The sequence below is a fragment of the Cetorhinus maximus genome, chromosome 10, assembly GCF_964194155.1.
Source record: "Cetorhinus maximus chromosome 10, sCetMax3.hap1.1, whole genome shotgun sequence".
Classification (NCBI taxonomy): domain Eukaryota; kingdom Metazoa; phylum Chordata; class Chondrichthyes; order Lamniformes; family Cetorhinidae; genus Cetorhinus; species Cetorhinus maximus.
The window spans coordinates 38,396,643-38,411,447 of record NC_135888.1 but is presented as its reverse complement, the minus strand read 5'-3'; the positions used below and the strand labels follow the sequence as shown (position 1 = coordinate 38,411,447).

The window sequence follows — 14,805 nt, the reverse complement described above, 5'->3', positions numbered from 1 at the left end:
TCACTGTCCCAGTCTACATTTAGGTAATTAAAGTCCCCTGTTATAACTACTCTATAATGCCTGGATATCTCTGTAATTTCCCTGCAGATTTGTTCTTCTACATCCTTCTCACTATTTAGCGGTCTATAGACTACACCGAGCAATGTAATTGCACCATTTTTGTTCCTTATCTCTAGCCAAATTGATTCTGTCCTTGAACCCTCTGGGACATCCTCTTTCTCCAGCACTGCAATGCTCTCCTTAACTAATACTGCCACCCCTCCCTCTTTTCCTTCCTTTCCAACCTGAACACTTTGTACCCAGGAATATTTAACACCCAGTTCTGCCCTTCCTTGAGCCAGGTCTCTGTTATCGCCACAACATCATATTTCCACATGGCAATCTGTGCCTATAGCTCCCCAATCTTATTTACTATATTCTGTACATACATGCACAGTAACCTTGAGTTCAATTTTGTTACTTTCGTCCTTACCCCAACTTTGCCTATTAGCTTACTATTCTCTACACAAGTGCTATCTGTCCCTCCCAATATTTTGTGTACCCTGGTAGTCCTCTCTAATATTTATTCTTGGTTCCCACACCCCTGCCGAGTTAGTTTAAAACCCTCCCAACAGCACTAGCAAAACACCCTGTAAGGAACTCAGTCCCAGCTCTGTTCAGATGCAACCCATCCATCTTGTAGAGGTGCCATCTCCCCCAGAGCCAGTCCCAGTGTCCCAGGAATCTAAAGCCCTCCCTCCTGCACCATCTTTCCAGCTAGCATTCATCTGCCTTATCCTCCTATTTCTGTACTCACTGGCACGTGGCACTGGGAGCAATCCAGAGATGACTACATTAGAGGTCCTGTGGGAGATCAGCTAGGAGTGCATCGGAATAGTCAGATGGCATGAATGAGGGTTTCAGCAGCAGAAGAACTGAGGCAGAGGGAGATTTGTACGATGTTGAAGAGGTGGAAATAGGTGGCCTTAGTGATGTCGCAGGCATGTCAGAGTCAACTATAACATCAAGATTGTGAACAGTCTGTGTCAGCCTCAGACAGTTGTGGAGGAGAGGGAAGGAGTCAGTGGCGAGGGAGTGGTGTATGTGGCGGGAACCAAAGAAAATAACTTGTCTTCCCTATATTCAATTGGTAAAATACTATGGGTGCTGGAAATCCAAACTAAAAATAGAGAATGCTAGAAAACACTCAGCAGCTCAGGCAACATCTGTGGAAAGAAAAATTGAGTTAATGGGGGGTGGTTTACCCCTAAGGAGGGGAGGATTGGAGGCAGGTGAGAGGTTACATTTTTTAATTCCTCCAACTCAACCCGAACTCACCTCCAGCTGCCCACTCCCAGTTGTAAAGGAAGTAGGTCAGGGGCTGGGTGATCAACCTCCTCTCAGAAAGTGGGTCAGATTAGAAAAGAATTCTAAAGTGCTGTGTACCTTCATTTTACCTAAATTTTAATTTGTAAATCATGAAAAAGAAAAAGAAGTCCTGCTTTTTATAGCACCCTTCATGACTCATGTTTTTTGTTTCAATGATCATCGGATGTTCCAAAACACTTTACAGCCAATAAGGCAAGTGTAGTCGCTGCGTGTGATAGAGGGAAAGCAGCAGCCAATTTGCATGCAGCAAGCTCCCCCAAGCAGCAATATGATAATGACTGGCTAATTTGTTTTTATGGTGCTGATTGAAGGATAATTATTGGCCAGGACACTGGGGGAGAACGCACCTATTCTTTAAAATGGTGTTATGGGACCAGAGAGCTGCCAGCCAATCTGATTGGCTGGCAGCTTTCGAAGGTGGCGCTTTTGCCTAGATGAGCCCAGAAGCTTCGCCCTTTGTCACTTACTGGAGACTTCTCTGGACACCTGTGACATTCTGCCCAGAGGAACAAGTGCTACTATCTGAGCCACAGCTGACACATATTGGCTGGGTTTCTTCATCTGCAAATATCCAGCAGGTAAAAAGAGGCAGGAAGGACTGGATCCGTGAGATAAGTGCATTTTCAGCACTGCTTGTGGGTGAAGGGGAACAGGAGTGCTTCCCACAATGCCACAAATGTACCTCTTCCCAGCTAGCGATTGGATCCCATGAGGTCTGAATATCCCTGAGTAATCAAATGCCCCGCAATCCGACTCCCCCACACTCCTGATCTCTGAATGCCCATCTGTGCTCTCTGACTGCCTCCCCGTAACCTTCAACTGCCCCACTCCCTTTGATCTCCCACTACCCCACTGCGATCTCGGACTGTCTCTCCCCACAATCTACGACTGCCCTCCTGTGATCTCCAACTGCCCCTATTCCACCAGGATCCCCAACTGCAACACCCCCCACCCCGCCCCACCCCAGCCCCACCCCACCCCATGAACTCTGACTATCCCTACTCTCCTATGAACTCCGACTGCTCCCCTGGGATCTCTGTCTGCTGCCACAGTGTGAAGCCTAATTGCTACTGCGGTCGCTCACCCCATGTATGATCTCCATCTTCCCTGCTATTCACTCACCAGCTGCTTTTGTGTCTGCGAGGCATATTAGTTAACGGTGGCTGGGAAACCTTTTCAAAAATGTTAAGGCAGATTCGACCATTAAATTTGACAGGACTTGCAGATAACCCATACTTCTGGAATCCCTGACTGCCCCCCCATAACCCTTGACTCCCTTGTCTATCAAAAATCTGTCTAACTCTGCCTTGAATAAATTCCATGACTTGGCCCCCACTGCTTTCTGGGTGGTAAAAATCAAAGGAACAAAGGAGTAAATAGTCAAAGATGCATATATCTCGCAATCAGCAGAGCCTGTTCCTTCTCATGCCTCACTGGAGATTGCTGAGCATTGTTTAAGCTTCTGGGAGCAGTGAGTAGTGGGAGTTGACTGCCATTCCCATCCGCCCTAACGTAGCAAATTCTTGCTGCAGACCTTTCTTCAGTTATTGAGCCAATTGGCCATTCACTCCAATACCTGCACCATTTTGGTCTTGGTGCAACGTGCATCTTGTTTGAACAATCTTCGAGCGGTAGAGAGGTTAATGCAATGTATCAAAATTGCCAGCCTATTAGTCCTTCCAATAATAGCACACTAACAGGAGCAAGCCTTTTACACTGCATGAACTCAAACTGTAATAGTGTTCCAGTCAGGAGCCAAGTTCTTATAAATAAGCGCCCCCTTACCAAGCAGCATCTTGCAGCAAGCTCAAATTAATCTTTTGCAGATTTAATTTCCCTGTCCTGTAGCTATTTGTTTCTTGAAATATTCAGACCCTTTGTGGAACTTAATTGCTCTGAAGAATCGTGCTGTTAAAGGAGATGAGGTATTGTTTTGAGTGCTGCACTGGTAGGCCTGCATTGCTAAGCTGAGCGCTGGTTTTGTATTCTGGTGACAGGAACTGAATTAAATAAAATCAATAATACTTTCCCGTTGCTTCTGTTCCTGTAGGTCTCCAGGTTGTTCTTCCTGATTACCTGAGGGAGAAGTTTGTGCAGTCAGCCCTGAGCTACATCATGTGCAATGGAGAGGGTGAATACATCTGTAGGCACAGTCAGTGTGCTTGTCAATGTGCAATGGAATTTCCGCAATGCAACTGTCCTACCACTGACATCCAGCTTATGGAAAATACACTGGCAGGACTTTCTGAGGCCTGGAATACGGCTTATAAAGATTTTGAAACATCAGGTAAATCAAATGAATATTGAGAGTTATCTTGGGATAAAAATACACATTTTGTAAAATTACGTGTGACAAGGGGCAAGAGCTGCTCGAATAAAGACTCTCCAGATTCTCACATTGACAACTCTTTCTGCATTTACTTCAGAAGTTTGCTTTCTCATCTCACATACTTGAATCTCACAGTAATGTGACTAATGTCACAGTAGCCAGCAGGCAGAATGGTGCAGAAACTGTGACATTTCTGGATTTGTTCCAAGAAATAAGCCTTTGCAAAAAAAAAAATCTCTGAGCAAGTGACAGAGCCTTTAATTTACTGACCGCTGTGATTGATTTTTGTCTTTTCGTTTCATTTCAAATGATGTACTGACTTCAAAGTGCGGTTCACAAATCGAGCAAACCCTGACATTCCCTTGTGACTTGGTAGTAAATGCATCAAGTTCGATCCTTTGCCTATCCTGATCTGACTTGGGGCAGCAATTAAAATCCCGGAGTTGACCTCGACACTCCATTCAGAAAGGGGAACAATCAGCCATGCTTCCTGTCCCTGATCATCATCCAGTGATCCCTATTAGAAAGGGTGTGTTAAATGGACCCCAGGCCAGATGGTGAAGTATGAAGCTAGACTCAAATCCTTTCCTTGATGGTTTGTTTATTTACAGAATGCAGCATTCCATATGTCTGCCTCCTGCCCACTAACCTAGTGTCCCAGCAGTCTCTCTTTATAGGTGCTCTAAGTACTTAATTAAACAATGTGCATCTTAACAATATAATTAGCATACCATTAACAGGACGCACATGTGGATATCAGGGTTGGACAGGATGGTGCTTGACTTTAATGTCCTCTCGCCCAGTTTGAGCAATTTACCAACACTCATGGATACTTAGGTGGGGAACCTACAGGTTTATAACTCCACTATCTGAAGGAGAGTGAGATGAGAAAATAAGATAGAAGTCTCATTTTATTTCCATCATGGCTAACATTGGCATCAGTCACCTGTGTCATCAGTGCTGATAATTTATTGGCCTTTCACATGCGTGAAACAACACCATTAAGTCACTGTACCAAAATACTTTGTTCTTTATTGTACCAAGGTGTGGTATCTCATCAGATAATTAGGACCTTTGTGATTACTTGACTGGAACCATTGAGATGTGAGGAGATTGCCTGATGCTGCAGGTCACTTGCTCTGAGCCCTTCTTCTTTCAACTATGAATTCAGAAATTGTGAGCAGATAAATCCAAATATTTGATACGCTGCTTTGTGCCACCATGGTAGGGCAGTAACTCCTGCCCATGGTTAGTTCCCCATCTGGGCCTGGCTGCTGACTTAAGTGTTTTCTTTCAGCCATCTTGTCCACTTTTCAGCACATTCTCCCTAAAAGCCTCATCATGCCTCCTCAAAGTCTGCTTCTTTACACATGTTTGTGATCACTTCCACAAGCTGCCCTGCTGCTGCTCAAAGTCCATTTTCATCCTTGAGATTATTAGTATAAAAAAAACACAATGTAAATGTAAGAAAGAAGGAATTTACAAATTAAATGTAGCCTTCCACAATTTTAGGATATTTCAATGCTCTTTACGTCAATTAAGTACCTTTGACGTGTCATTACTGTTGTGATGCAACGTACATGCAGCAAGCTCCCAAAAAAAACAGATATAATGATTAGGAAATTTGATTTTTTTAGTGAGTGTTGATTGAGGGATAAATACTGGTCAGGACATTGAGCAGATTTACCCTGCTGTTCTTTAAAACAGTATCACGGGATCTTATACATCTACATGAGAAGGCAGACATTGGCATGGTTTAGAGTATCACCCAAAATATGACACTTCAGACAGTCTAGCACTCCCTCAGTACTGCACTGGAGTGTCAGCCTGGATTGTGTACTCACGTCTCTGGAGTGGATCTTGACTCACAACCTCTCAGTTGACACCAATACAAGTTATTGTTGAGGTGTTGAGCAGAGACTGGATGGCAAGGGAAGTGTCTCGACATGAATGCTCCCATGCTTTCCAGTTGCAGACAGAGGATGATCAAAATCTGGAAGTACAGTACAGTGTATCTGACTGTCTGAAAATGGACATTTTTAGAACGTGCCATGCATCAATTTTAATTGAGTAAATTTAATTTTAAAAACTTATCTGGACAATTCTGCTAGGCACTGCATTGTCACGGTGTGGCATCAGACTAGATATCCCCTTCGCCGCTTGCATGCTAGTCTATTCCCGTGCTCTGCGATCCTTGACCCGCCCAAACTGACTTGACCTGAATCTCCCATGGCCCGAACTGCCCAACCCAAAACCTGGCAAGATCTGAAATCTAGCACGGCCTCAGTCCCAAGGTTACCAGTTTTGAGACACTAGCTGTAGGCTGTGCTCCCAAATGCCCAGTAGTGGCTTGTGTCAGGCAAACTTTGGAGAGAAACAAAATAACTGATATCTGAAAAATATTGGTTTTGTATCAATGCATGCAGAATTTGGGTCTTATGTCTGAACGAGGTGCCTCTGAAATGGTGAGCATACATCATGGCAGTTGACATTTCACATTGGAAGGTAACTACCCAAACCAGTGAAGATGACTTATACCAGGGTTAATAGCTATTATGCTTATAGCTCGAGTGCATCATCAGTGATGTCAGATGATGTAACTGGAACCTGAGGGAAGAGGGTTCTAATGGATTCCTGCTAAAGTCTGCCTCTGTAAATAGTCAATAAATATTCACTAGTTTGCAACAGTATGGTTTCCAGCTCTCTTGTATCGAAGGCACCCTGAGCCCGGTTGTGATAAGAATAAACCTGGCACAGTATAGAGGTTGCACTCAACACTTGCTGTTGCAATGGCGTGGTGCTAAGATTTTAAAATGTGCCTAGAATACGAGTGGCACTTTGGCATCATGTTAACATGCTATTGCAAATTCCAGAAAATGACTGCCCTTTCGACGTAATCTTGATTTGCTTCCCAGGCACCATAACATTGCATTAAAATTCACAGCATGAAAATACCAGATCTTGAATAATGCACCATCCTCAGCGTTGTGTTTAAAATGTGGACCAACTCATTTCAGAATCCGAAATATAGGATAGAAATTCTCATTGAAGAACTTCCCATTTAACGTCCAACCTGTCCCCATTTCTTCTAGATGAGTTCAAGTCCTTCTTGAAGCGTTTGCCCACCACACATTTCCTGATGGTGGGAAGTGTCCACCAGCTCTGGGGCAATGACTGGGATCTTCAGGCACGGTTCAAAATGCTCCAGAGCTCTGTGGAGACGCTGAAGCTTAAAATCCAGCGCACTGCCCGCAAGCTCTTCAGCCTCAGTATCCGCTGCCGTCACAACCCCAACCACCAGATGCCTCGAGAAAGGTAAGAGAAATGTGAAATGAAGGTAGAGTTGTCTCGGGCTGCGACCTTTTCAGTCAATGGTGAGACACTGGCGTTTTCACACTATGGTGCTACAATACCCAGAGTTTGCCACGATAACCCACAGCCCTTGAAAAGCCCATTAGCAAACAGATAGGTTAGGTTGTATCTCTTGATTTCCTCAGAACTTCTCCTACTCTGACAAGAATGTTCTTACCTTCAGCAGAAATTCAGAATAAAGTAGTCCAGCTGGGCAACTAAACAGAATTTTTGCTGAGCTACCATTGAAGTTTCCGCAGTGTAGCGCAAAGAAAATCTGAGGAAGTGTAATTCCTTTGTGTACTCGTAACAAAGATGGCTCATTCTACTCCTTTTGAGGTACAATAATCTGTGAGTTTTATAATCCAGGCAGAATATTAACAGGACAACTGGGGGATTTTGAAGAAACCATCGGAAATCAAGATTTCATTTATTTTTGTTTTTTTAAGCCAATAAACAACAACAACTATTGTATTTATACAGTGCATTTAACATAATAAAACATCCCAAGGTGCTTCACCAAGGCATTAAAACCATAATATGATATGAGCCATATAAGGAGATATTATACCAGATGAACAAAATCTTGCTCGTAAAGGTAGGTTTTAAGGAGTGTCTTAAAGGAGGAAAGAGAGGGAGAGATGCAGAGAGATGTAGGGAGGGAATGCTAGATTTTGGGGCCTAGCCCTCTAAAGGCTCAGCTACCAGTGTGGAGCAATTAAAATTGGGATGCTTAAGATGCCAGAATTAGAGGAGTGCAGAAATCTCCAAGGGTTATAGGACTGGAGGAGATTACTGTGATGGGAGGGCCAGGGCCGTGGATAGATTTGAAAACAAGGATGAGAATTTTATAATCAAGGTGCTTAAACAGGAGCCCTTGCAGAGCACAGAGGTGATAAGGGAATGGGACTTGGTGCATAGGCAGCAGAGTTTCAGATGATATGAAATTTAGGGAGGGCTGCATGTGGGAGGCCAGCCAGAGGTCCATAAGTCCATAAATGGATGTAACAAAACCATGGATGAGGGTTCCAGCTTCAGAAGAGCTGAGGCTCTCATTTGTCTGGCACGCCATGGAAATGGTGCGTTTCTTGGGAATGCATAATTAATGCGGCAGGTTTGGGACAATACGGCGTGAAAAGCCGTCATTGCGAACTACTGCACTTAGTGCAAATCTAGGACGATTCCACCCAGAGAATATGAAGTGTTTGTTTTTTCAGGGTGGTAGATTGCAGTCCGCAAGGATCAGCACTTGGGTCTCAGCTATCTACAATAACATGCATGGGGGGATCCTGTTTAATATATTCAAGTTTACTGGGACAGTAAGGAAGATGCAAAGATGCTGCAAAATCAGGATAAGTGATTGGACAATAAGGTGGCAATTGGTATATAATGTGGGGTGATGTGAAATTATCCACATTGGTAAGAAGAATGAAAATCAGAATTTTTTTTTTAATTAGTGAGAGGCTAGTAAATGTTGGTATTCAGTGGGATTTGGGGGCCCTTGTGCACGAACCACAGAAAGTTAACATGCAGATACAGCAAGCAATTAGAAGGCAATTGGTATGTTAGCCTTTACTGCAAAAGGAGTTGCAATAGAAGAACAAGGAAGTCCTACTGTAATTGGACAACACTTTGGTCAGACCAGACCAGGGCCAGGATTTTAGGATGGCAGGCCTTCCCTTCCTGCCAGCCGAGGAGTTGGCGACAAATGCAACACTGCCAATAGTGACTGTCCTGCAGCCATTTAACATTCCAATGAGCGTTAATTGAATGGAAAAGGGACTTCGGCCCCTCACTTGGGAGGAAGCCCTGCCTCAAAGAGCTGCCGGCCAATCTGATTGACTGGCAGCTCTCTAGTCCCAGCATCACCAAAAGCTGCAGTGAACAGGACTGGGTCTACAAGCAGTCCCCAGGGTCTAAGCCCTGGGAGCCCAGAACCAGGTAAGTGTGGGGCGTCAGGGCTGGAAGAGGGAGGTGAGGCCCAGGTGGGAGGGCCAGGGGGGAGGAAGCACCTGCAGGGACCAGCACATGTGAGGGGTTTCGGATGTTGAAAGGAGGCTGTCGATGGAGGCAACATCCACCGCTGCTCCACCCCTCTCCCCCTCCCAGAGGCCAGAACAAGGTCACTCTTTCAGCTCCCACTCTGCCCTGAATTCCTCCCACCAGCGTGAAAATTGAGGTTGGGAAGGAAACGACCTTTAAGTGGTCATTAATTGGCCATTTAAGGGCCTCAAGTGGGGCAAGGGTGTGGAGGCCAGCCTAGGCCTCGCCTGTCCCACTATAAAATTGCGGAGAGGTCAGAGCGGCAGGAGCTCAGTGGAAGGCCATATGAGGAATTTTATGTGGGTCCCCCCCCCCCCGAAGCCCTGCTTGCAAACCCCTCGACAGGGCAACATAAAACTCTGCCTCTGGAGCACTATGTACAATTTTGGTTTCTTTGTTTAAGGAAGGATATTCTTGCCTTAGAGGAGATGCAATAAGGATGAACTGATTTAATTCCTGGGATGAAAGGGCTATCCCCTGAGGAGCAACTGAGTAGAATAGACCTCTATTCCATGGAGTCTAGAAGAATCAGAGGTGATCTCATTAAAACATTCTCAGAGGCCTTAACAGAGTAGATGATGAGAGAACATTTTCCCTGTCTGCAAAGTCTACAACTAAGGGCCATGGCATCAGGAAAAGAGGTTTAGGATGAGATGAGTAGAAATTTACCAATTTGGAGAGTTGTACTTCTCTGCTACAGATAACAATGGAATGTTCAGTCAAAGGTTATACTCAGTACTGAGATAATTACTTTTTTGGATAGTAAGGGAATCAACGCATATGAGGATAGGGTGGGAAAGTGAAATAGAAGTTCAACTATGATCTGATTGAATGTTGAAGTAGGCTTGATGGGCTGCATGGTCTACTGCTGCTGATATTTATTATGTTCTTAAGCACTATTTATAGCATATATTTGTGAGGCTCTGTATCCTTTAGTTAGGAACATAGGAAATAGGAGCAGGAGTAGGCCATTTGGCCCCTTGACACTAATCTGCCATTCAACTAGATCATGGCTGATCTTCTACCTCAACCCTATATCCCTTGATATATTTAATATCTGGAAACCTATTAGTTTCTCTCTTGAATATATGCAATGACTGAGCCTCCACAGCCCTCTGGGGTAAAGAATTCCAAAGACTCATCACCCTCTGAGTTAAGAAATTCCTCTTCATCTCAGTCCTAAATGGCCTACCTCTTATTCTGGGACTGTGTCCCCTGCTTCTAGATCCCCCACCCAGGGGAAAAATCCTTTCAAATCCTTCTATCTACCCCGTTGAACCCTTTAAGAATTTTGTATGCTTCAGTGAGATTACCTCTCATTCTTCTAACCTCTAGAGAATACAGGCCAAGTTTCCTCCATCCCTCCTCATAGGATAATCCCGCCATCCCAGGGATCAGTCTAGCGAACCTTCGTTGCATTCCCTCTATGACAAGTATATCCTTTCTTAGGTAAGAAGACCGAAGCTTTACACAATACTCCAGGTGCAGTCTCAGCAAAGCTCCATACAATTGCAGCAATAAAGTCCATCATACCATTTGCCTTCCTAATTGCTTGTTGCGCCTGCATGTCAGTTTTCAATGACTTATAAACAAGGACACCCAGGTCCCTTTGGACATCAATACTTCCCTATCTCTCACCATTTAAGAAATACTTTGCATTTCTGTTATTCCTACCAAAGTGGATAATTTCATACTTTTTCACATTTTATATTCCATCTCCCATGCTCTTGCCCACTCACTTAGCTGTCTAAATCCCCTTGAAGCCTCTTTGTTACCTCCTCACAACTCACATTCCTACCTAGTTTTGCGTCATCAGCAAACTTGTAAATATTACGTTTGGTCCCCACATCCAAATCATTGCTATAGATTGCAAATAGCTGGGGCACAAACACTGATTCTTGCAGCACCACACTAGTCACAGCCTGCCAATCTGAAAATGACCCATTTATTCCTGCTCTCTATTTTCTGTCCATTACCCAATTCTCGATCCATGCCAGTACATATTACCCCCAATCTCATGTGCTTTAATTTTGCTTACTAACCTGTGTGGGTTTTACTGAAAGTCTTCTGGAAATCCAAATACACCACATCTACTGGTTCCCCTTTACCTATTCTGCTAGTTACATCCTCAAAAAGCTCCAACAGTTTTGTCAAACATGATTTTCCTTTCATAAATCCATGCTGACTCTGCTCAGTTCTACCATTATTTTCCAAGTGTCCAGTTATCACATCCTTTAAAATAGATTCTAGCATTTTCCCAACTACTCATGTCAAGCTAACAGGTCTGTTGTTCCCCACTTTCGCTCTCTCACTGCTTTCTTAAATAGTGGGATTACATTTGCTATGTTCCAAGCTGTAGGAACCGTTCCAGAATCTATAGAACTTTGGAAGATGACCACCAATGCATTCATTATCTCTACAGCTATTTCTTTCAGCAATCTCGGATGCAGACCATCAGGTCCAAGGGATTTACCACCTTTCAGTCCCATTAATTTCTCTAGTACTACCTTTTTACTAATACTAGTTTCTTTCAGTTCTTCATTCTCCCTAGTCCTTTGGTTCGCAAGTGTTCCTGGGAGGTTTTTTTGTATCTTCCTCCATGAAGACAGGCACAAAGTATTTGTTTAGTTTCTCTGCCATTTCCTTATTCCCCATTATAAATTATCCTGCCTCTGCCTGTAGGGGCCCACATTTGTCTTTGCTAATCTTTTCCTTTTTATATACCTATAAAAGCTTTTGCAGTCTATTTTTTATGTTTCTCGACAGTTTACCTCCATATTCCATTTTCTCTTTCTTTATCAGTTTCTTGGTCCTTGTTTGCTGAATTCTAAAATGTTCCCAATCTTCAGGCTTGCTATGCTTTTTGGCAACTTTATAGGCATCTTTCTTTGATACAATACAATCTTTAACTTTTCGTTAGCCACTGTTGGATTACTTTTCCTGCAGGGTTTTTGTGCCTCAAAGGAAGGTAAATTTGTTGTAAACTATGCATTGATTCATTAAATGCTAGCCATTGCCTGTCTACCATCATACCTTTTAATATAGTTTCCCAATCTACCACAGCCAATTTGCCCCTCATACTTTTGTAGTTTCCTTTGTTTAGATTTAAGACCCTAGTTTCGGACTGAAATACATCACTCTCAAACTTGATATAAAATTTCATTATATTATGGTCACTCTTCCTTTACAACAAGATTATTAATTAGCCCTTTCTCATTGCACAGCATCAAATATAAAATAGCCTATTCTTTAGTTGGTTCCTCAACATACTTTTCCAGAAAACCAGCTTGAATATGCCAAGAATTTGACCTCCACAGTGTTATTGATAATTAAGTATGCCAAGTGTGTAGGTATATTGGAGTCCTCCATGATTACTGTATTAACCTTGTTACACGCACCCCTAATTTTCTAATTTATACCATGCCCTATATCACCATACTAAATCACCGCTACTGTTTGGTGATCTATAAACAACTCCTACAAATGTTTGTTGCCACTTACTCAAACTAATTCTACATTTTGTCTTCTGACCTAAGATCCTCTCTCACGAATGTTCACAGGAAGATATGAAATATCTTGCATAATGCTAATGATATGATAGACTTCAGCACATTTGCTGCATTTGAGCAATGGACAAAATATGATTGTGCTTTGCCTGCCGCAGGACTAGATTCCCTGCCTCGGTTTCACCTTGAGCATTGCCATGGGACATCTAATAGTCCATCTCCAGTAGCATGGGGCAGGGAAAAATACTTGTATTGTGACATGACTTATATACGAACGTGAACATACTAATTAAGAGCAGGAGTAGGCCACGCTTACCAACTATCTGACAATGACCCCCTACACTTTTGCTCAGTCTTACTGGGAGAATTTTCAGAATGTGGCAATTTCATGGATCTAGCCTGGCTTGAATGCAACAAATCTGGACTTCAAAACTAGCTACTACCTATAGGAGGGATGTGAACACATTAGAAAGAGTGCAGAAGAAGTTTACAAGAATGAGAAGGGATGAGAAACTTCAGCTATGAGGATTGATTGGAGAGGTTGGGACTGTTCTCCTTGGAGCAAAGAGGGCTAAGAGGAGATTTGATAGAGATATTCAAAATCATGAGGGGGCTGGACAGAGTAGATAGGGAGAAGCTGTACCCGTTCATAAAAGCATCAAAAATGAGAGGGCACAGATTTAAAGTGATTTGCGAAAGAAGCAAATGTGACGTTAAAAAAAAAACGTTTTCACACAATGAGTGGCTCTGGTCTGGAATGCACTGCCTGAAAGTGTGGCAGAGGTAAGTTCAGTCGAGGCATTCAAGAGGGCATTGGATGATTATTTGAATAGAAACAACATGCAAAGGCACGGGTAAAAGGCAGGGTAGTGGCACTAGGCCATGATGCTCATTTGGAGAGCTGGTGCAGACATGGTGGACCGAATGGCCTCCTTCTGTGCCATTAAGATTCTGTAATCCAATAACTAGCTACTAGCTACTTCAATGTCTAGCTACTATTTTGTCAAGCAGCCTGTTCCAGAGCAGAAAGATTTGAACCGAACTGCAGTGAGATATAATTTGTAGCATGAAATTATATCACACAATGCAATTTACCTATATCAACAGTGTTCTTTTGAGTCAGCACTCCTAGCTATGCCCGAATATCAATGAAGCAATAGTGAAGAAAATGTCTGAGTTTGTCACAGGATTAAGTGAACAACAGTAATTGGAGACCTCAAAAACATAATGGACTGTAGGGGATTCTGTCTCGTTAAATTACGCCTTTTGTCAGTTGTGAATTCAAGGACCAGGAGTAAGTCATTCAGACACTTGCGCCAGCTCTACCGTTCAGTTGGATCATGCATCATCTGTACCTCAACTCCATTAACTTAACCTCTCTCCATATCCCCTGATATTCTGAACTAATTAGTTCTGTTAGGCTTAATCTTGAAAATGTTCAATTGACACAGAATTCATAACCTTTGTTTTGGTGAATGAATTCCAGATTTCTACTACTTTTTGTGTGAAAAAATGTTTACTAATTTCACTCCTAAATGATTTAGCTCTAATTTGAAGATTACATGCCCTTGTTCTGGATTCCCCCACCAGAGGAAATAGTTTCCCTATTGAATCCCTTTATCGTTTTATATGCTTCAATTAAACCGCCCTCAATGTTCCAAACTCCAGAGTCTTCTATCTCAATCAGTACTCAGCACCCGCTCCTGAAAGTGTTGGTGTGTATGAACATCGGGAAAGTACACAATCACACTTGGCTACAAAAGCCCATGAGCTCAAATAAACTGCTATACTCACTTGATGAGTTACACACAAGGTAATGGCCATTTTGGAGAGACACTGGAGGCTCACTGGTAATTATGAAGCCTCTGAAACTCCAGTCTGGAGTCAGGAGGGAGGGAAGAAAATTGGCTATGGATGAGGGAAGAAACAAAAAGAGAATGACTGAAGGGAAATAATTTAAATAAGACAACTTTATCAAAAAAGCAAGACTGTGTAATCAAAATCACATTAATAGGTTTACTGCAGTTAAATGACTGATTGATCCTGTTAAAACACAAGCAGGATTGGTGGAGGGAATTGCTCACCGTTCTTCTGCTAACATTTTAACTGCTATTAGCATGATCTCAGCCCACTGAAGAGGAAAAAGCGGTTCAATAATTTAGGAGCTTTGGTTTAATTCATAATTCACAATGCAAAAAAATGTAAGGC

The 14,805-nt window shown here is 42.9% G+C and overlaps 1 protein-coding gene across 1 annotated transcript in view; it reads left to right on the top strand.

Moving 5' to 3' along the window:
- brinp1 (bone morphogenetic protein/retinoic acid inducible neural-specific 1) overlaps positions 1 to 14,805 on the top strand; it is a 370,433-nt gene that overhangs the window by 343,107 nt on the left and 12,521 nt on the right. Inside the window, exons 6-7 of the mRNA XM_078550337.1 lie at positions 3,419 to 3,655; positions 6,790 to 7,012. Of these exons, the coding sequence (XP_078406463.1) occupies positions 3,419 to 3,655; positions 6,790 to 7,012 (460 nt within the window). The remainder of the gene's footprint in view (positions 1 to 3,418; positions 3,656 to 6,789; positions 7,013 to 14,805) is intronic.